Source organism: Neovison vison, chromosome 1 (assembly GCF_020171115.1).
Source record: "Neovison vison isolate M4711 chromosome 1, ASM_NN_V1, whole genome shotgun sequence".
Classification (NCBI taxonomy): Eukaryota; Metazoa; Chordata; class Mammalia; order Carnivora; family Mustelidae; genus Neogale; species Neogale vison.
In genome coordinates this window covers 308,968,837-308,991,693 of record NC_058091.1, presented here as the reverse complement: position 1 = coordinate 308,991,693, position 22,857 = coordinate 308,968,837, and the positions used below count along the sequence as shown (strand labels likewise).

The 22,857-nt window shown below is 53.0% G+C and overlaps 1 protein-coding gene across 2 annotated transcripts; it reads left to right on the top strand.

Annotated features, from left to right (window-relative positions):
* Positions 1 to 12,784, top strand: ROPN1L (rhophilin associated tail protein 1 like). Of its 2 annotated transcripts, none has more exons than XM_044241771.1 (6): positions 1 to 68; positions 278 to 432; positions 3,871 to 3,994; positions 5,204 to 5,365; positions 10,953 to 11,128; positions 12,604 to 12,784. In XM_044241771.1, the coding sequence occupies exons 2-6, from the start codon at positions 302 to 304 to the stop codon at positions 12,665 to 12,667; spliced, it is 657 nt and encodes a 218-aa protein (XP_044097706.1). In that variant the 5' UTR covers positions 1 to 68; positions 278 to 301; the 3' UTR covers positions 12,668 to 12,784. The 2 variants fall into 2 exon arrangements, with proteins under 2 accessions (XP_044097706.1, XP_044097698.1); XM_044241763.1 differs by having other exon boundaries at positions 10 to 68; positions 258 to 432.
* The last annotated feature ends 10,073 nt before the right edge of the window (positions 12,785 to 22,857 follow it).

The window sequence follows — 22,857 nt, the reverse complement described above, 5'->3', positions numbered from 1 at the left end:
GTTGCTTCCGGGCTGTGGCTTGCAGGGGCAGTTGGCCCTCACTTTCCGAGGAGCTCGAGGAGGAGCGGGTGAGAGCCCCGGCCGGCCGCCCGGACCGCGCGAAGCCGGCCTCTTGGCCCGCCGCCAAGCCCGGGGGCCGGGCCCCGCCACAAACCCGGGTCCCCCCTCGGGGCTCCAAATCCGGGGGAGGCAGGGCGGCCCCGTCCCCGAGCGCCCGCGCCCGGAGGCTCACGGGCCCGTCCTCCCCCTCCACGCAGCACACCCTGATTCTTCCCAGCCTGGTCCCGGTCTGCGGAGAGCGATGCCGCTTCCCGACACCATGTTCTGCGCGCAGCAGATCCACATTCCCCCGGAGCTGCCGGACATCCTGAAGCAGTTCACGAAGGCCGCGATCCGCACCCAGCCCGCCGACGTGCTGCAGTGGTCCGCGGGGTAAGCGCCTCGGGGGCCGCCGGCCTCCCCCTGCAGCGCTGCTCCGCGCTCCGCTGGCGTCCGCCCCTGAGCACCCGTCTAGCAAGCACCGCGTCGGCTGCCCTATCCCGGAATGACCACAGCCCCGTGGCCCGGGAGCGGTGCTTACTCTGACGCCTGACAGCAACTGCGTGGGGTGGAAAGTGTCTGCCTTGTGTGACAGAATCAACCCACTCCAGTCCCTTGGCTTTATTTCTAAAATGATTTTTATAAGAAGGACTCGTGTAAGGCTAAGTTCCTCACCCCAGAAAACCCTCCCGGGGTTCGGTGCCTGGTTGAGTTTGCTAGAACCAAGACGACCGAGGTCACCTCGGGATAATTATCCCGAGACCGCTGTAAGGTTAAACGTCGCCCAGCTTAAGAAGGCGAAGGAGGCTTCACTGTTTCTTGTAACAAACATCCAAACTATTTTCAGGAACAGACATTCATAATTTTAAGGTTACAAAGTCAACAGACCTTAGAACCCTTAAAATAAACCCATTTAGTTTTGAAAGGAGAGCCCTTTGCCCCTTTTGAGTAGACGGACTTAGAAACTCAATTTCAGGATCTCATGAACCAGTATAAAATTAAATGTTTTGGGGCGCGTGGGTGGTTGGTGAAGCACCTGCCTTCAGCTCAGGTCATGATCCCTGGGTCTGGGAATGGAGCCCCGCATCCCCGCACCAGGCACCCCCGCACCCCCACCGCACTGGGCTCTGTGCTCAGCGGGCAGCCTGCTTCTCCTTTGGTTTCCTGTGGCGACTCTAACAACCATAGAAACTAAAGGATTAAAACAACAGGCGCACATTCTCTTTATGGCTCCCGGCTCCCGAGGCCCAAAGTCCAAAATCAGTTTCACCCGACTTTGGCTAAAGTCGAGTTGTCAGGGCTTCTCTACGGAGGCTCTAGGGCGAATCCAGGCCCTTGCTTGCCTTTTCCAGCTTCCAGAGCAGCATCCCTTGTATTCTTTGGGTCCTGGCCCCTTCCTCCATCTTTAAGGCTAGTGGCGTGGCATCTTCAAGTCTCTCTCTCTGCCTCCCTCGTCCAAGGATACTGAGGAGTGCACTTAGGACTCATCAAAATAATTCAGGATCATTTTCGCATCTCCAAATCCTCTCTCCCATCTACAAAGTCCCTGTCACTGTGCAAAATAAGGTCCACAGTCTTCAGGATTAGGGCCTGGATGTCTTTGGGGCCCTTCTTGAGCCCCCCACATAAGGCTACTCATCAATCCAGTGTTGTCTTACGACAAACACTTCTGTCAGTTGCTTCTGATTCTCTCAAGGTTCTTGCCCAAAAAATGATGGGCTCCGGTTTTAACCACCATCCAAGAGTCAGTAAAGATGGGTCACATGACAGTTGGTAGTTGACGGGACATTCTAAGATTGAATCATTTTTTTTCCCCTCTTGGGACATAAGTTATTTTAACTTAAGTTTCACTTTAAATTAAAAGGCTTAATTGAGAGCTTTCTGGATGTTCCATGCACTGAATTTCTCCGAGCACCGAATTTCTCTCAAGAGCAATTTTGGAGTTTAGGAGAAAAGCATTGTTCACTATGCGGTGTGTGTGACATGGACTCAGATGCCACAAAAGAGAATCTTTTAGAGAGGAATGTGGCTCAGAAGAGGGTGAATTGGTCTTTGAGACAAGGCAAGGGCATTTCTGGAAGAACATCCCAATGAAGGGGCGGTGACAAGAAGAAAAAAACAGAAAACAAAAAAATCCTCAAAACAAAGCAGAGAACACAGGAAGGAATCACAGGAAGGTGCCTGCTGCCGGAAACTCCAGGAGGCATGCGGGTTAACCTCTTTGCGTCTGCACCCCCCACCCCCCTCCCCCGTTGTCTGCTGCCACCACCCCAGCTAGGATGTACTGTGTTCTGTCCCAGGTGCCTCCTGCAGTGTGACTGGAGTGAAAACTGGTCCAGTGTAAAGGCTGCTTCTTGCTCCCATGGGCCCCAGGGAATTAGCATGGGACAGGGTGGCGGGCGGGGGGGGGGCTCACCCCTAATGCAGGCTTCCTCAGCCTTGACACTGTTTATACTTTGGACAAGATAATTGCTTGGTGGGGAGGGCGTGTGTGGGGGGGATGATGGCGGTGTCTGGGCATAATAGGACTGTTAGCATCCTGACCTGTCCCACAAGAGGCCAGTAGCACTGTGACAACCAAAAATGTCTCCAGAAATTGCCAGTGCCTTCCTGCGGAGGGGGTGAGAGAATTATTGGGAACCACTGCTTTAGACGCTGTGGTTTGATCGGTGAGGAGGAGGAATAAAGTCCCCGGAAGAGGTGAAAACCCTAATTAGGAACAATATGGTAACACGAAGCCCCCATCCGCCCTCCCTGCCCCTGTCACCTCAGATCTTCCTGTTCCCCATCTCCTACACTGCTGCCTTTGTTCTGACTTTCCCTCAACCTGTTAAGTCAACAAAATATGGATGGAGAGAGAAAAGGCGATGAGGTGTAACATTTCTTTTTGCCTCTCAAATATCTATCAACAGCTACCTGTGTTACATAACCAGAGATGTTTCTAATTATTCATGTCTCTTACACTATGGCCTGTGGCCCTGGGGTTGTGTTAGTCATTAGAGTGGCCTATGATGCGGCTGCAGCAGCCGGCCCCGTCCGGCACGCCTGGCGCCCTCTCCCCGTCCCCACCCACCAGAAGCTGCTGTGTGCCCCCTCCTGACTTGTTGCCTGGTACTCTTTCCATGCCCACCTCCAGCCCCAACATCAGCACCAATATCTGTATCCCAGAAAGGAACAATTAAGGGGAAAAAATACTAAATAAAATTACTAAAAAGAATACCAGGCAGGAAAAGTGAAGCGTGGGGGAGGGGTGGCATCTGATGTTGTGGAGTGGGCAGTTGGTCCCCCGCAGGGCAGACAGATGACTTCCCTTCCCCCGGGCCCCATAGGGTTAAACAGAGATGGTTGAAGTCATCCCCCTTGGAAAGCAGCAAGGCCAATAGCAGGGAAGACCAAATACTAATTGTCAAAGTAGAATGACTAGACCATGACCTTGCCCTTGGGTCATTGCCATCCTGAGTCTCCTGTCTCCTTTCCCAGCCTTCCAGGACCACTCCTAGCACGGGCTTGATAAGAATAGCCTGTGTTTCGGGAGCCCCTCTCCCTCCCACCCCCCACCATAGCAGCTTGAGCTCACTGCTCCTCGGAACCCTATGACAGGGGCCACCATTGTTGGCTTTGCAGACAGAGAAACTGAGGCACGCAGAGAGAGTTAAGTTGGAGAGCTGAGCGGAGGAGCCAGAGTCGCAGCCTGGCCTTCGGACTCCGGTGTCCCTGGAGTCCCGCTCGTAGCTCCGGGCACTGCCACGCTCACAGCTGCTTCGGGAAACCACGCGACCTCCCCTGCTTTCTGGGTACTGACGTGCCCTCAGACATGTCTGTTGCTCTTAGGTATTTTTCAGCTTTGTCCAGAGGAGATCCGCTTCCTGTCAAGGACAGAATTGAGATGCCCGTGGCCACTCAGAAAACAGACACGGGCCTGACTCAAGGCCTCCTGAAAGTTTTGCACAAGCAGGTAGGAGGGGAGTGTCTCTGCTCTCCGTCCGCTTCACCAGATAAAGCGCGGCCGCTGCAGGGACGGGGGACAGGCGTGCCAGCTCCCCTTGGCAAGGCCTCTCTCCCCGGGGGCACACCTGCTGGAGGAATCTGCTGCTTCAGTGCCTCTCTCTAGTTTGAAGAACCCAAAAGACCTATTCGTGATTAGATTGTCAGCAAGTGACATGTCATTTCTTTTAAATACCCAGTTAAAACCCTAGAGGCTGCCCCACTGAAAGTCTGGAAATCCGACTCCCAAAATGGGGGCTGCGAGTCGATTCTGGAAATAGGCTTACAAACATTGGGTACGCGCTAACGAAACCATCTGCCGTCACCTTGTGAACGACAGACTGCTCTTTGGCGTCTGGTAGAGCCGGGCCGCCCTCCCCTGCCTCCTCCACCTTGCTTGTGGAGAAGCAAGTAAATAGGGACTGGATCACCTCGGGGGAGGGGGGGGGCGCGGGACTTGACCTTCCCAGTGACTGGGTTGGTGAGTTTTAAAGTGGTTTGTCCCCATCATACATTTCGACGGACCGTGTGTGTGATGCATTGACTTCTGAGAATGGATTATTCCAGTTTTCTATAAAGGGAAAACGAATAACTATCGGAAGGGGTAGCTTGGGGAAAAAAAACACACACTAAAATTGCTCCAAGCTTTTCACATAGGATGCTATTAGCAGATCGCTATCGTGACCAATTTTCACAGGTTGTTTAAAATAATGGAAGAAGTGAATTTATTTTCATTTTTAAGATTTCTTCCACTTATCTATGAGCACTTTCAGCAGATTGGATTTTAAATGTTTTTATTTATTGATGCTTCTTTTTTGTTGTGAGGTGTTTCGCACAGACAGCCCAGAATCCTATATCCAATCTGTGGGCCCGGTTCACTCAGCCATAACATCAGGCCCTATTTGCTTTTTTCTTTTGAGAAGTAAAACAGGCCAATGTCGGCTTGCTGCTGCCTCCCTGCCCTGCGCCCCTCCCGCCGCACACCTTCCCGCCCTGCTTTCCCGGGGCTGACTATGTTGTGAATCTAGAGTCTGTCTTTTCCCTGCGTGCGGTTGGGCACTGGGGTATGTTGAGCTATTCATAAGCATTATATTATTTTCCAGGTTTCTAAAACTTAAAAAAAATATGTTTGTAGACTGAAAAACTTGCGACTGTTGTCATCCCTGTGTTTTCGCTGCAGTGCAGCCACAAGCAGTATGTGGAACTAGCGGATCTCGAGGAGAAATGGAAGAATCTGTGCCTGCCGGTAGAGAACTTCAGAGCGCTGTTGCAGCTGGATCCTTGCGAAGACAAGATCGAGTGGATAAAATTTTTAGCGCTTGGATGCAGCATGCTTGGCGGGGTACGTACCTTCCAGTCGCGTTCTGAGTGATTCTGTGTGATCATGGCCTGGCTTAAAAGTACTGTAGGTGGGGGCTCCTGGGTGGCTCAGTGGGTTAAAGCCCCTGCCTTTGGCTCAGGTCACAATCTCAGGGTCCTGGGATCCAGCCCTGCATCAGGCTCTCTGCTCAGTGGGGCGCCTGCTTCGCCCTCCAACTCTCTGCCTGCCTCTCTGCCCACTTGTGATCTCTCTGTCTCTGTCAAATTAATAAATAAGATCTTACTAAAAAAAAAAAAAAGTACTGTGGGTGTTTCAGTAACCGAAGGAAACACTTTCATTACTTTAGTAACTTTGTCAGGGAGAAGCAATTCTTTTTCAGGTGTCTCTTGTATTTCTAGGCTTCCTTTTTTTTTTTTTTTTAAGATTTTATTTATGGGGCACTTGGGTGGCTCAGATGGTTAAGTGTCTACCTTTGGTCCAGGTCATGATCTCAGGGTCCTGGGATGGAGCTCTGCATTGAGGGGGCTGGGGCGTATCCTAGCTCAGCAGGGAGTCTGCTTCTCCCTCTGCCTCTGCCTCTCCTGCTTGTGCAGTCTCTATCAAAGGAATAAATAAAATCTTTAAAATTTATTTATTTATTTGTTTGTTTGGGATAGAGAGAGAGCAAGAAAGCTGCAGAAGGAGAAGCAGACTCGATGCTGAGCAAGGAGCCCAACACAGGGCTTGATCATGACCCTGGGATTGTGACCTGAGCCAAAGGCAGGTGCTTAACCAGTTGAGCCACCCAGGTGCCCCATAGGCTTATAGTTATTTTAATTTGCAGAAGTTGAATACTTAGGAATGCTTCAATTTTAAAATTGTTAACAGTGGGGGCGCCTGGGTGGCTCAGTGGGTTAAAGCCTATGCTTTCGGCTCAGGTCATGATCTCAGGGTTCTGGGATGGAGCCCCGCATCAGGCTCTCTGCTCAGCAGGGAGCCTGCTTCCTCCTCTCTCTCTCTCTCTGCCTGCCTCTCTGCCTATTTGTGATCTCTGCCTGTCAAATAAATAAATAAAATCTTTAAAAAATAAATAAATAAGTAAATAAATAAATAAAATTGTCAACAGTGGATAAAATACAGAGATACTATGACAATGCATTTAGGTGTTAGAAGAGAACGCATTGTTGACTTTTTATTGAACTACACAGCATTTGGGAAACAGATACTCTGTTTTCCTCATCTATGGGAAGAGGTGTAACATTGTTTTATATTTGAGTTAAAATATATGATTGGTAGCTAACATATATAGTGCAGCTTTGACGATGTTGAAGGCTGACCCTTGGGAATGAAGACAGAGATAACCTTCCAGTTCCCAAGGTGAGGAGTCTCTGAACCAAGGAGGGGTGGGGAGGGAAGGGCTGGAGTGTGAAGGTTTGACAGAACTTCTCCTCTTCCTCCTCCTCCTCCCCCTCCTTCTTTTTGATGTTCAGTTCGCCACAGTGTAGCACATCTTTAGTTTTTGACGTGTTCAGTGATCCATGAGTTACGGATAACACCCAGTGCTCATCAGATCACGTGCCCTACTTCATGCCCATCACCCTGTTACCCCCTCCCCACTCCCCCTTCCCTCTGAGACCCTCAGTTCATTTCCTGGGGTCCACAGTCTCTCATGGTTCCTCTCCCTCTCTGATTTCTCCCCCTTCAGATTTACCTCCCTTCCCCCGTGGTCCTCCGCGCTATTCCTTATGTTCCACAGATGAGTGGCGCCATGTGATGATTGTCTTTCTCTGCTGGACTCCCTTCTCTCAGTGTCTTCCCTCCAGTCCCGTCCATGTCAGGGCAAGTGCTGGGGGTTCACCTTTCTGACGGCCGAGCGCTGCTCCATTGTGTGCGTGGACCACATCTCTCTCCATTCATCTGCTGAAGGAGATCCTGTTGTGGCCATTGCTGCTATGAACATTGGGGTGCAGGTGCCCCTTCTTTTCACGACATCTGTATCTTTGGGGTCAATACCCAGTAGTGTGATTGCTGGGTCATAAGGTAGCTCTATTTTCAACTTTTTGAGGACCCTCCATCCTGTTCTCCAGAGCGGCTGCCGCAGTTTGCATTCCCACCAACAGTGTAAGAGGCTCCCCTTTCTCCACGTCCTCACCAATATCTATTGTGTCCCATCTTGTTAAATTGTTTGGCAGGACTTCTTTGGGAATCTGGAAGCTCTCTCTTCAGCTCCGGTGTCCGAGTCTCTGTGAGAGACACCGGGATGTAGGGAAGGAAGTGTTACTGCTTTCCCCTTGCAAAGAAGGGGTTTCAGAGGTGGCCCCCTTAGCTGCAGAGCCGGTGCTGTTTTCACCCCCTCCCTCCTGTCTTTGGACCACAGAGAACATAGCTGGAAAATTCACAGTCCTTGCTTCCTGGTGCATACTCAGCTCCCATTTTAGTTTTTAGAAGTCACTTGGTATAGGAAACCCCAGTGGACACCACATGATCACGGACCCAAGGTCATGACTGAGTGCTCTTCCTCTGTCCCACCCCCCACCCCCCCGCCGTCTCCCCGGCCTGAAGCAACCGCCTTCCCAAATCTCCTGCTTCCCGTGGGCCGCATACGTACCCCAAGAAATACAGTATTTAATTTTCATGGGTTTTAATTTCATGCAAAGAGAAGTCTGTGGTTCATAATCTTCTGGAATTTGTACTCACTCCCAGTTAGATTTCCGTCTCCCTCTGCATCATTGCAGACAGCAGTAGGTCGTTCATTGCCTCCGCTGTGTAATAGCCACTCCGAGAACAGACCACCTTTTACTGGTTCCATTAGTGGCCCCCGTGAGAGCCACTGAAGCCTCAGGAAAGCCAGGTGCTGGCTCATTGCTGCGTAGGGAGTCACGCAAGTGCCGGAAGGCGCGGTTTGCGTCAGCGGCAGAGAGGACCGGCACCCTGGGCTGGTTTGCCAGGGACTGTCCTGCGGCAAAGCGGGGCTCACACGTTAACCGGGGGAGTGGGGTGTTGGGGTGGGGAGGACAGAGACAGATGTGCCCACGGAAGATAATGTCGCAGCGCTTTGTTCATCGGGAGCTCTGCGAAAGCAAGATTTTTAATACTGTGAAATGAGTAGCTAAGATTAGAACGAACGTTTATGGTTTGTGCCTTTAAACTTAGCTGTGAAATTTAGATTTTAGCAGTGGTGAGAAAGGATATTTCATATTTTGGGGATCCGTCTTTGTAATATTTACTTCCCCAATCGTGAAAGTAAGTGCTGGGTTTAAGACCAAGCCAGAGCAAGAGACAGGGTTTCTTGTCCATGTGTCGTGTGGGACACTAGGTGGAGACATTCGGTCACCTTCTGGACTGAACGCTGGGGAAGGGACAGGAAAGCACCATCCATGCCCCTCCTTTCCTCTACTGTTTATCATCCTCGCTGGCCGGTGTGTGGTCCTAGCCTGTCCCCTAGCTGGGCCACCTCGACAGTCATATCTGCTCTGGGCTGTGGGGTCTGCAGCCAGGCTGCCCGGGGTCTTCTCTGGTTCACTGACCATGTCTGCGTTTGGGGGTAGGGCTGGGGGAAGGGTGAGCAGGGAGGTGTCAGAAGTGGGGGTGTCAGCTCTGCCCTGACCTGCCCCTACTACTCCTAGTGCAGACAGCCCTGGGGCGGCCAGGCCGGAATGGGGAGAAGCCACTGTGTCCCCACGTTGGCTGGGGTAGCTTGGAGGTACACCGGCACGAAGCTGTGACTTGGAGGTGACCAGGTGGCAGTCTTGGAGTAACATGGCAACTTAGCGTTCATCTTTATGCTGTGGTTGTGTTTTAGAGGGGCGGGGAGGGGGCGCGGAGGGGGAGAGAGTCTCAAGCCGACTTTTCACTGAGTGTGGAACCCAATGCGGGGCTCCATCTCCCGACCCTGAGATCAGAACCTGAGCCAAAATCAAGAGTCGGATGCTGAACTGACCGAGTCACTCAGGCACCCAGATCTTTATGCTTAAAACAAAACAAAACAAAACAAAACAAAAAACCTTCAAAAAAAGGAGGAGACAGAGAAGCAAAGTGCAGGAGGGGGAACTTACAGGGGCTCGCTGCCTGCTCCCTTCTCCGCGCGGGATTTCTGTTTCGTTGGAATCTGGTCGATCTGTCAACACAACAGCCACCGTTTCTGCCTCCTTCATCCCCGGCCTCTGCGGCCTCTGCGTGGCTGGTGGCAGACGCGTCCTCCGAGCTCTTCAATTTTTCTTCACAGTCTCTGGTCAGATGAACCGAGCGTAAGGTCCCTGCAAAGACTGGAACCCCTGCTTGCATTTCAGAGTTGTCCATTTCCTTCCTTCCTCCCCCCCCTTTTCCTTCTTTCCTCCCCAAATATTTGCTGAGGGCTGCTTTGTGCCGGCTCCCCTCCGGAGAGCGGAGGATTTGGCCGTGAACACAACAGGCAGGCGGCCCGACCCCCCAGAGTCAGAGCCCGCCGTCCCTCCGTCCCTCCGTGTCCTGCCCTGCGTGGGGTGTTGGGGACTAGGAGTGGGGCTGCCCGGGCCGGTGGACTTCCTGGGGAAGCCCCTGCCATGTGTCCGGCATCTGCCAGCAAATTTGGTGAGGGTGAGAGCAGGTCCGTCTGCAGTCAAGCCTCTGGAGGCGGCCCAAACCCTGTCCACCAGCCCGACCGGAGCCCTAGATGACCCAACTAAGCAGCACCCGGACTCCCGTCCCGCAGGCACGTCGGGATAGGAACTCTGGTTCCAGTCATTTGCACGTCCCTAAGGTTGTCGGGTTCATTCCCCTCCCAACAGTCACGGTCAAGCAGGTCTGCGCGTGACTCTCCCCACGGGGGACGCTCTCCTCTGTGCCTGTCCCACCTGTGTTTTCTTCACTCCTTCCTCTAAGGGCCGCCCCCTAAATCTCCACAGCCTGCTCTCTGCAGGGGCAGAGGGCCCTGACTTGCACCGGGAGCCCCTGAATGAGATGTGAATGCGTCTGCCTGGCTGGCCCGCAGGCTCTTGTGAGATCTCTAGGGACTGGACACAGTCCACGTGCCCTCCTGGCCTGGAGGGAGGCTCCCCGCTCTCTGAGCCTGTGCCTTGTGGGAGTGGGATGGCTTCTCCAGGGACCAGCTTTCGGGCTGAAGGTCAAGGTGTCAGCCCGGGTGGTGGGGTGACTGACCCCGACAGGGAAGGGGCCAGGGAGCAAGTACTTTTGGGAACCAAGACCCGGCCCAGATTAGGGCCAGCCCCGTGTGGAGGCTGCACGGAGCCTGATCGCAGGTGGGCATCAGGACGGCTCACGGGCCATCTGTCCTAGAGCCTACCCGCCCTGGCCCCTCACCGTGGCCCCAGGTACGTCCCAGCACTGAAGGGGCTGCAGGCTTCTGGGCTGGCTCCGGGCTCATCGTTAAGGAGACGGATGCTTCCTCATTCCCATTTTAACATAAAATAAAATCTGTGGATTAAAATTATTTTCAGGCCACAGGCATCTTGATGAAAAGTTCAATTTCTTCGCTTACGGCAAGTGTACGTGAACCTAGTTCATGTTGATTGAGAGCGTACCTGCTGGAGAATTTCCGTGAAACATACCCAAGGGCTGATTCTGCTGGTGTCTTACGCTCTCACTGTGGTGACTCTAGGTGGTAACTGTCCCCGGTTTGTGGTCTTTCCAGTCGTTGAACAGTTCGATGAAGCACCTGTGTGAGATCCTCACCGCTGATCCCGAGGGCGGGCCGGCGCGCATCCCGTTTGAGACATTCTCCTACGTCTACCGTTACTTGTCCAAGTTGGACTCAGACATCCTCCAAGGGGACACGGAAACCTATCTCGCCACTTTAAAGGACACTCTGTAAGTACGAGCCCGCCCTGGCGTTCCTGTGCGTGGACCACTGGAGAAGGTCCTTTCTTTCCTCCCAGATGGCTTTGCTGCAAGTAATCCAGCCTTGGTGGGGAGGGAGAGCCACACACACTGCACCCCAGGTGTCCCCAAGATGTCCCCAAGCTGTGCTAAAGAAAGCTGCGCGGCAGGAGGCAGCGTTTCTTCACGAGTGTTGCAGGGCAGTGTCGGACAGGAGTCTGGTTCTTTTTATCCCGTCTTTGAGAAAATTTATCTGGAATTGATCTTGATTCTTAAGTCCACTGTGTGCAGCCTGTTAAAGAGTAAGCTCGAAGGCACATCTCAACAGCCCCGCAGGTGGAGGGTGCGACTTCACACCTTTGTTCCCTGAGTGTTCGCGCGGTGTGGGCTCCTGCGCGCCCTTCTGCTCCTCTGGGGGTGGACGGACACCGGACGCACAGAGGTCCCACAGGGTCCGACGCCTGCCCCCCTGCGGTCTCACTCCTCTGCCTAGCACTCCGCGGGTCCCCGGCTCCCTGCACCCCAACCGCACGGGTCTGGGGGGTTCAAGCCAGCTGAGCCCCCTGCCCCCCAAACACACTTCAGGCTCCGCACGTGTGCTTTCGGAACACCCCGCCCCCTTGGCCCTGCTGCCCGATGTCCCCTGCTCCTGGTCAATGGCTCTTCCTTAACTGGGCAAATCTATTCACGCTGGGCGTCCATGGGCCGTCGGCACTGCAAGCCCCCGTCCCCCGCAGCCCGAGGAGAGCTGTAGGGCCCGCCGCGGCGGGAAGTCCTCCTGCCCGGGACAGCGAGGGGTCGGGGGCCAGGCAGACTTCTCCAGCATTCTGTTCTTCCCCTCTAAGCGGCCACAGCGGGAGACTGGTGGACACCTGTGATTTCCCTGGGGCTGTGACAGGTGGTTGCTGTTTATGGCAAAATACGGGTTAGAACCTCGACTGATCCTTTTACCTTGAAAGGATGAGCCCTCGAGAGGGCTCGCGTTTTCCCCGCCGACCTAGAGGATGAATATTGTTCAGTATTTTTACATCCGCGGATGTTGGCAGTAGAATAGACTAATGCTCACCATCTCTCAGGAAGTAGAAGTATCTGCAGATAAAAAAAGAAAAATCGAGAGACGTGCTGTTGGCAACGCCAAAGTTTCAGAGACTTAAGACAGTCCTTTGAGTTTCGCTGGACCAAATTTCCCAATAGAAGGATACTTTTGTTTCAGTAGTGACTAAAATTTGAGTGGTCAGTGAGGAAGAACCTATAAATATGTCCTGATTTTTTCACCTAGAAATAAATGCCCGTTTTTGTACAAGAAAACAGAATGCTTGATTTTTTGGAGGTAAGAATTAATAATTAAAGATTGAAAATCATCAATTTTTCTAGGTAAAACCTTTAAATTACGTTGCATTTCATAAAAATTGCATTGTTTTGCTGTAAGAAATGACTAAAAGGGCCTTCATCTGTTTCCATTCTAGAGAATCTAGAAAGAATGGCATGATAGGACTTGCAGATTTCTTCATTCTGAAGAGGAAAGTTTAGAAAGCCTCTAGAAGAACCCTTAGAAGACAGAGGCCATTATTACAGAGAAGAACACTTTTTAATGTCAAATAGTGCTTTTTTAAAACCTCGGCACCAAATACAGCTTGTCTTACAGCACGTGGGTGTGCTCTGAGTTTTTCTCATAGCGGGAGCTCAGTATGGTTCGTGTGTCCTGGGGTCTGCTCTTTGCCATGTTTCCTGGAAGACCCTGGAAAGGATTAAGAGCAGGAAAACAGTCTTTTTGAGTAAAACCATCTACTTGGATGCTACAGAGTGGGGGTGGGCAGTGTAAGACTGGCCGTTCTTTTTCTGCACTGGGGACCCCCTATGAGCAGAAACGCTGATGTTTGCTTCCCAGACGACCACCCCAAGACCCCCTAGGCAGAGCGTCTTCTGCTGAAGCTGGATCTGTTCTGGGAGGGATGGGCCTGGGGAGCACCAGCTAGCTGGAGGAGCATCATGGCCCCAGGAAAGAAAGTGGACTATGTATTTATTTATTTATTTATTTAAGATTTTATTTATTTATTTGAGAGAGAGAGCGAGCAGGGGGAAGGCCAGAGGGGGAGGAAGAGAGAGAATCTCACGCAGGCTCCCTGCTCAGTGCAGAGCCTGACATGCTCGACCTCACAACCTTGAGATCATGACCTCTGCCAAAGTCAAGAGTCGGACGCTCAGCTGACTCAGCCACCCAGGTGCCCCCAGAGCAGACAGGTCAGACCGGCACGTGGTCCACAGAACAGACGTGAGCATCCCACTTCCTTTATTTGCTATCTTTATATTAAGTCTTCAAAATGGCGATTAATACACCTTAGATCATTTTTTGGAGAACTTAAAAATGGCTTGGCTTGTGGGCTCTCTGTAGACTGGCCACCCTGCAAATAAAAGTTATCCGTGTTCAAAGACTTGTGAGAACCTGAAGTTATGAGAGAGAGTTTGCTTCAGGGAGGAGAGAGTCCCCTCCTGTGTAATCGCCACCTGAGAGCCAGGAGCCCTGCCTCGTCCTGGCTCTTTCCCAGGGGACCCTGTGCCTGGCCCAGCCGGAAGGCCAGCCATCGATGTCACTGAGTCGGCCCTGGAGAGAACGTATCACGCAACGTGTCCATCCAGGGGACCGAGGACCTGATGACTTTGGGGCCTGCTTGCTAACAAGTATCTGTCCATTTGGTAGAATGTGGGGTGAGACACGCTTTCGTTCAGTGAGGTGGTGGGGAGGGACAGAGCGCCCCATGTCCTGTCATCCCCGGAGGCCATCGACATCTACCACAAGAACTTCATGACCAGTCACACTGGCTTATGTCAAGAAGGTAAATCTGATGGAGTTTAACGAGACAGAGACTAGATAAAGACGATCAGGAATAAACTTGCTAACGTGGATGTCTGAACTAACAAATGGGAGTCGGGACACCTTTTCACTCTCCCAGAAAATCACAAGGTGTTAAGGGAATGAAAGGCAAAGAAGCAAGTGAGGGCCCAAGCTCGGGTGCGTCCGGACACCGGGCTGTCATCGGCTCGGAAGGCAAGGAGCTGACAGGCGGGGAGAAGACGCGCGGGGAGTGGAAGTGCGCGTTATCCGGCGCCAGAAGCCCGTCTGAGAGACGATTCCAGCCGCACGGCGCCCTGGACAAGGTAAACTATGGAGACCGTACAAAGACGGCGGCCAGGGTGTGGGGGGGGGGTGATGCCGAGGCGGAGCCCGGGGGGCTGTTGGGGCCGCGGAAATGCTGTGTGTGATCCCGTGATGGACGCACGTCCTGATGCCGTGTCCACGCCCGCAGAGCGCACAGCACGGGGAGTGAGCTCCCAGGCAGGCTCTGGGGTTCATCGGCTGTCACGATGCGTCCCTCCGGCGCTGGACATTGCCCGTGGGGGAGGCTGGGCGTGTATCTGTGCAGGGGTGTATGGACCGAGCTACTGACATACCCACCCTGTGGGTGAACGGGCTCTGTGTTTGACCTTTGTCTTAAAACGTGGGTATTTTTTTTTTTTTTTTTAAGATTTCATTAGAAAAGAGCATGTGAGAGTGAGCAGGGGAAGGAGCAGAGGGAGAGGGAGAAGGAGAGTCCAAGCAGACGCCACGCTGAGGTCAGAGTCTGACACGGGGCTCGATCCCATGGCCATGAGGTCACGTCCTGAGTTGAAACAAGAGCCAGATGCTTAACCGACGGTGCCACCGAGATGCCGCACAAAAGGCAGGTCTTCAGAATGACCGTTTTAGGACTGGAAATCACATTCCCTTAAAATTTCCAGCACCTCAAAATGGTTTTGGTCTGATGGGGCGCCCCGCAAGCGCCCTGACGTTCAAACATAGAGAACCGGGCACAGAAGGCTGAACCCGAGACGACCAGAATGCAACTTCTGTTTCTGGGAGTAAGTACACATCAGAACAGTCAGATTCAAGCTGGGTTTCCAGACTATTCCTTAGGGTGGCCCCTGCGTCAGCAGAGCGGGAGTCCTCGCCCCTTCATGCTGGCCTGCTGGCCGTCCCAGTAAGGGCTTCGAAGGGAGCCGGTTAGACTGACCCCAGCCTGCGATCTGGGGGCTCTGTCCCTGTCCCTGTCCCACGCCACGGTAGGGGAGCGCCTTCCTCTGGTCACACTCAGCTTAGCCTCAGCCCCAGAAGCTGTCCCTCTGTGTTGACAACCACCGGCGGGCTCCCAAGTGCCCAGACAGAAGGTGGAAAATGAACTAATTTTATAACTAGCAAAGCATACAAAGGGAGGCACTTTTCTGTCTTGTTTTTGCCCGAGAGCTTCCAGCAGCTTGTTCTAGCGCCTAATTAAGCAAGCACGCTGTGTGCCAGAACCAGCGCTTCGCCTCTCGGCAGCTAGATTCCGACCACGCGGCCAGCGGGCCTCGTCTCAGTAGAGAGAGCACTTTTCCTACTCCCTCGCTGGTCTGGACTCTTCCTGTCCCATCGCTGAACCGCCTTTCTTCATAGTCCGTACGTCGTCATAGCCCGTACTGTCGTCATAGCCCGTACTGTCGTCATAGCCCGTACGTCGTCATAGCCCGTACTGTCGTCATAGCCCGTACTGTCGTCATAGCCCGTACTGTCGTCATAGCCCGTACTTGTTTCTTTTTGAAACAGCCATAGGAGGTTTGGCTTTCAGTCAGACTGTTAAGTGTCCTTGGGGGGCTCACTCAAATGGTTTAATTAATAACTACCAGCTTGTTGCAAGCGTCATTAATTACCCTGTTGGACGAAATAAGTCATTCAAGTGACTGGAGTGTTTGAACAAAGGCACTCCGGAGGGAGACCCACAAAAATGCAGGGAGAAGGGTGGGGTTCCTGGGGACCCAATAGGATCGTTGGGGGTTTGGGACCAGGCTCTGCACACACGCAGAGAGGAGGCAGATGGCCTCATCTGGATTCAGCACCTCGGGAGCCAAAAAAGATTATTCCAATTAAAGTCACTTAAAAAACAGACTTTACAGTGATGGAGAGTGAGCATTAAAAAAAAAAAAAAATCCCTGGCATTGGTGAGGTGTGGGTTTGGAAACTATCTGCCTTCCCTTCATCGTAGGAGAGTGAGTGGGTTGGGGGAAAAGCAGGATTGGAAAAGCCACAAGGCGCACGTGATGGCAGCTTTGACCTTCTGACTTGGGAGCGCTCCGTCCTGCAGAGATGCACGTCCAAAGCCAGTGTCCCCACACCTGCAACCAGAATCGTCTGGTTTTCAACCGAGCTCTCTTTGTCGGCTTCTGCATTTTTCATCTTTAGAGAAAGCAGGTTTTGTTGATTGGTATTCGTGGTGCATGAGAACAGAAGACGGAAGCAGAGACGATTCTGGAATGGGCGGTCACCTGGCGTGATGAGGTCTGAGGGAGATGGGCAGGGCCAGGATTGTGTTCCGAAAATGATTTGGCCGAAAGTCGCTCGTTTAACGTACAATTAGCTGTTCCTTACTGGCAGTCCCTTGGCCTACTTAGGAATTCCTGTAACATGAGAAAGTCTCGCTTTACAAATGGTTTTCGTATGTAGGGAGATTTGTATGTATACTCAATGTCACAATGAAGAAGGAATAAAGTAATCACTGTTGAGTTCCATATTGCTATTTCCATATTTTATATTTTTCTTTTATAATTATACATAATATATATAATTTATAATTCTATAATTTTATTCCAGTCTTAAACCTTTCCAAAGGCCCTTGAAACACTCATAGGCCTGAGGCTCCTTGTCTTGGTCTCTAAAGAATGAAAGGCATCCGGGGGCCTGGGTGGCTCGGTTAGTTAAACGACGGCCTTCCGTTGGGGTCATGATCCTGGAGTCCAGGGATCGAGTCCCGATCGGGGTCCCTGTTCAGCGGGGAGTCAGGTTTTCCCTCTGACCCTCCCCACTCTTACGCTCTCTCTCTCCCCCTCATTCTGTCTCTCAAATAAATAAATAAAATTATTAAAAAAAAAAAAAAAAAGAATGAAAGGGGTCAGACCCTCCCTAGGGAAGATTGTAACTCTCATGCAGAATTAGTTCTCCCTGGTTATCAAAGCACATTCTCCCTGGAGCCCCCTGAGGAGGGAGGAGAAGTGTAATTAAAACCCCATTTTCTTGGAGACTGAACCACAGCTAAGAAGCCAAGGGCAGCCTCCATACCCTGACCTCACACTTCTGTCCCCCTGCCTCCCGCCTTGTATCCGCCCCGTAGCCCTGGTGCCGGCTCTCGGTGAGGTCACAAGAGCCAACAGGGAAAGGAGACCACGTGGGCGTTGATGCCCCAAAGCTCCTCCAGCTTTCCCAGCTGGGTCCTTCCCAGGAGCAGCGTGGCTGGCTGGTGTGTCGCCCACCAGAGTGCAGGAGGTCGCAAACTCTCCCCCGACTGGATGGAGCCAGCGTAGATCTGGGATAGAGAATGGCTCCTTTTGGGCACAGGGGCCACTCGGTCACACACACCCCCCCCCGCACCCCTGCCAAACCCAAATCCGAGCGTCCTGCTCGGATCCAACGTGAAGCGGAGCGAACAGGACGTGGCCAGAAGTCGGACAGCGGGAACCGAGTGCTCTGGCAAACGCTGTCCAGTGGGGCCTCGGGGGCTCTTGTGTTGGGGTAACCCCTGCCCGAGATGCAAGTGCATTGACCCAGCAGCACCTGGTAAGCTCTGGACCTGTGCGGAGGGTTTTCTGGCTCCAGGACGCTCACAGCAACCACGGGAGGCGGGTGCTGTCATTTCTGGCTCATGAGGACGGCGTGGAGTGGGCCAGCCACTGGGGCCACCATTTCACAGGGACCATTCACCAGCCCCAGGGACCTCATCCATGAGCCCACCACCCCACTCCTGAGGGGCAGGGGCTGCTCCTGGTGAGATCTGCTCTTTGATTACTCTCCAGCGTTCTCTGCCTCTCATCAGCCAATTTCTCGTACCTCTGTCCTGTCACAGTGACCGATTCTTACATGTGGTTTCTCTCTCCTGATTAGAACCACACTGGGGTCCAATGGGGAACCCACAGACTCAGAACCCCGGGAGCTCTGTGGGCTGAGTGCCAGGTGGATTCTTTCAGAGACCTGAGGAGACGCAGGCCTGTTGCCAAAAAAGTAAACATCGAGTCCATGTTGAGTAAGTGGCAGAGCTCGGGGCTGCGAGGTCCGAGGACGGTTCTAGACCATGTTCTGCAGCTGAGTATGGGATCTGGGCTGGGGGCAGGGATTGCCCAATCCTCTCCTCACTTCTAACCCAAGGCAAGTGGACTCCTCACTTCTAACCCAAGGCTTTGTGTCTGGTAAGAATAAAAGCTAAGCTGCTGTGACAGTGACTTAAGACCTATGTAGACTCTCAAAGAAAAACCCTTCCGTGAAGGGTCCAAGGTGACAGGCTGCTTTGCTCCACATGGTCACTCGGGGACCCAGGCTCTGTCCATCTTTTTGTTCGGCCATCACTTAGTGTCGCTGCCATCTGTATGGTTCTCGGGAAGGTGGAAGGCACGGCGGGGCACTGGCTTGATGCCTTAACGCCCACGAGCCGCGGTGGTGCCTGTCACCTCCTTGCTAGCGGGGGGTGCATTAGTCACATGACCACGCCCACCTGCCCAATGCGTCTCCAGCAGAGCGGTGAGGAGCCCAGCCATGCCTCAATCCCATGGAAGAAGCAGGAGGTGGGGGATGTCCTCGAAGCCCGCCGTCCCCGTGCCTGCTCTCCCAGACTCCTCCACGCACCAACCCGCCCCCCGCAGTTAAGGAAGGAAAACATCCTTGTCCTCATGGGACATCCAGGCTTCATCATCCTGCTCTTGCTTTAGAGTCAAGATCCGCAGGGCTTCCAACAGCATCTTTTAATGCTGGAGAATAAGGAGGTGGTGTCTGTCTGACAAAGCCACCCCGTGCACCTGCTGGGGAAGACAGACTTTTTTTACTCTGAGGTAACAAGTCAGAACCCCTCTGGGATTTGAAAAGTCTGAGCCAAGGCTTCCTGGATCTGTTTGCATATGGAGCACTGAGGAAAAGCGAAGGAAATGCTATGTTTCAAGAGCCCTTGAGTGTTGAGTAGAAGGAATGTTTAAGAATTCTTCTATATGGGGGCACCTGGGTGGCTCAGTGGGTTAAAGCCTCTTCCTTCGGCATGGGTTGTGATCCCAGGGTCCTGGGATCGAGCCCCGCATTGGGCTTTCTGCTCAGCAGGGAGCCTGCTTCCCTTCCTCTCTCTCTGCCTGCCTCTCTGCCTACTTGTGATCTCTGTCTGTCAAATAAATAAATAAAATCTTTTAAAAAACATACATTAAAAAAAGAAGAATTATATGTAACTATATGTTACTCTGCTATGGGACGGTGATGTTTAAGAATAGGGGGAGACTGGAAATAAGTTCACTCATCCTTGGTATTTCTGTGAGCTGGGCACACACAATTCATTGAATCCTTATGGGGATACTTTGAAATGAGGACTATTGTGCCCATTTGAGAGATATGGAAATTCAGGGAGATACAGAGTGAGAACTTTTCCCCAGTCATGCAGCAGGTAAGCAGTGGATCTAGGGTTTGAAGTTAGACAATTTGGCCCCGGAGTCTGTGCCCACAACCTTTCTCGTAAGCATGGGCTAGTGCTTATTTTAGGTTCCATGGGTCATGGTCTGTCACAGCTACTCTGGCTTGATGCTGAAGGGCAAAAGCAGCTCCGCCCACAATGGGGAAGTGAACAAGCTTGGCCCTGTTCCAATCAGGCTTGACTTATAGACACTGAAAGTTGAATTTCCTATCATTTCACATGTCATGAAATACTTTTATTTATTTATTTTTAAAATTCAACTATTTAAAAACACAAAGACCCATTCTCGGCTTGCAGGCCGTTTCCCGGCCCCTGGTCTTTGAAATTGACCTTGATGCTGCCTGGATCATTTCCTGCGCCCGGTTGTCCTGGGTGCCCGGCAGGACCTTCCTGAGCCCTGCTCCACCGAGGAGGAAGGCACTCCAGTTGAACTTGGTGGATGGAGAAGGCCAGTGTCCCAGTGGCAAGGCAGGACAGGGTCATGTGGCTGATGGGGACTGGGCCTGAGATCTGCTGATGGACAGGCAGGAAGGATTTGGGTCTGCAGTCAAGGCACTCACAGGAGCTTAGCAAAACGGGGAAATCGAGGAGTGAGAAAAAAGGGAGGGAATATGGTGCAGAAAGGAAGACAGGAGGCAAAGACTCGGGGCTCTTCATCTCTGTAATTCCCCAGGGAGAGAACCCACAGCTGGACAGACCTCCCGGCAGGGACACTCAGAGCTCAGAGAACACACACCACTGCCTTTCCCTGTCTGCACCTGCCATTGGTGTGGTCGGGGGGGGGGCGCTTCTCCTTCCACAGGTCCAAGCAGACAGGCGGGGAGCCAGCCTGCTCCGTGGGGGCAGGGGGCAGAGAGCACAGAGGTACGCAGGCTTCATGATTATCCCTGGCTGCTCCCTGCCCTGGGTCAGATGGGACCAGCAGAGGGACCAGAGGGACCAGAGCCTTCTCCAGGTGCCCCGCTTCTGCCGCTGAGTGTTCTCGAAGCCCTTGGGAGCTCCCTTTGGGGCCCCCTCTGTCCCAGGTCCTGGGTGCCCTCTGTTTTGGTTTCAAAGAGTCACACTGGGGGAGGGGGCCTTCCCGCCCCAGAAGGGTATTGTCACAGCTCTGGGGACAGGAAGTGCCAGCTGAGGTGTCTTCAGGGCTGCGCTTCCAGCCAAGGCTCCAGGGAACACGTTCTTCATCTGTTCCGGGGTCTGCTGGCCGCCAGCGATCCTGGGCTCGCGGGGGCACCGCCCCAGCCCGCCTGCAGCTTCTGATTGCCAAGATCGATGATGGATGGTCTCCCTCGCATCAGCCCTCACTCCTCTCAGCCGTCTCCTGTGCCCACGAGGCACGGAGAGGATGGATGCCCCAGAGGGCTCCTCTCTCCCTGCCCTGCATCGCCGCAGCTCCCGGGTCTGGATTTGGAGCGGCTGCCTTAATGACGGCGCCTCGTGTGGATTCGCGCTAGAGACGTCGGGGATGATGAGTGATGGAGTGATCGAGCCCTGCGTTCATCACCTGCAGCCTGGGAAGCGCTGTCCAGTTCCAGGACTCTACGGGGGGCGGGAGTCTCCCGTCCGTATTCCCATGTCACTCTCGGAGAAACGGAGACCCGCAGAATTCAGCCTTGCCCAAGCTCCTCCAGCGAGCCAGAGCTAGAAAACTCTCCAGCCCAGAATCCCGCGTGTGACAACTCTCCTCTGGCAACCATTTTTACAAGGGGGTTCATGCTGGGCTCCCACACCCCCCCACTTTTCAGGGAGCGGCTTAGAAATGATTGTTTGGTGAGTTTGCCTTGGTGGCCCCACACCCTGGGAGCAGAAAGAGAACAGGGTGGGCGGAGGCGGGGCGGGGATCCTGCTCCTTGGAAGCCCCGGGAGACAGGGGGTCAGCCAAGGTCAAAGAGCTGGGCCTTCTGCAGGGAGGCTGCCTCAGGGACGGCCCTGTGGACTCTCCAGGCCCCTCTTTCTGCCCCGTGAGCTGCTGAGGGCTGTGGGAGAGGAGGCCTCTTCCCTGAGTGGCTGCCTCTGTCCCCCGGCCCCCACCCCCCCATCTCCTCCTGTTGAATGCATGACATGACTTTGCAGTTTATAAGCTGGGAATTGTCAACTTTTTAAGAGAGCTTGAAGGGGAGAAAAAAAAAATCCGTGCCTGAGCATGGGAGGTGCTAAAAATAGGGGTTCCTTGGTTTCCAGAAGAGCAGATAAATGAACAAACAGGCCATAAGCAAATGTGGTTATTTCTTCTGGGAGGTTTCTTTCTTTCAGGGGTCCCCTGGAGCTATAAAATACACAAATACAGATTGATAGATTTTTCTCATTCATTCAGAAGCCATTTATTTCTTGGACACCCATCCATGTGTAAGGCGATGGGCACAGCAGCCCAGTTTCTGAGCGACTGGAGGTCCTCCAGGAGATGTTAGGAGGGGAAAAGAGCTCGAGACCATTTTTTGTTTGCTTTTTAAAAGATTTTTTATTTATTTGAGAAAGTGAGAGTGAGAGAGAGCACAAGCTGGGGGGGAGGGGCACAGGGAGAGGCAGAAGCAGACTCGACACTAAACAGGGAGCCCAGCACATGGTGGCCTCGATCCCAGGACCCTGAGATCATGACATGAGCCCAAGGTAGATTAGATTAATAATCTACCCAGGCACCCTGAAAGAGATCAGAACCATTCTGAGAACCCCAACTTCTGTTCCAGAAATTTCCTAAGGTTCCCAGCAATCATTGCCATGAATCACCCATTTTGGTTGCTGATTTATTGCATACTTTGGAATGGGGACTGTGTGATTTGAGGTGGGGATGGGACTATGGGAGTCAAGATGAGACAGGGAGAAGCAGGCTGGGCACAAGACAGTCTCTGTCTCATCCTCCAGGCTCACAGCTAAGGGTAAGCCTTGTGCTGAGTGTGTCCTTCAGCCCCTGCTCCAAACGAGGGTCAAGGTCAGCAGCCTCAGGCATCCCCCGGAGCTTGCACACCTCCTGAATACTGCTGCCTTTTCACGAGCTCCCTGGGGGATGGGGTCATGTAAGCATTGGGAGACTCCTCTGGACCCCGAAGGCCTGGTGCTCCCTTCTGACCTCACACTCCCTCCCCCTTTTGGGAAAGCCAGAAAGCGGGGCTCCCCAGCCTCAGCTCCTCCAAGAGGATCTGCTTCCTCTCATGTCCAAACTGACGGGGGCTTGGGCGTGGGGGTGGGGCGCCTTCTTGCTTCCAGACCTTCCACTGCTGTCTT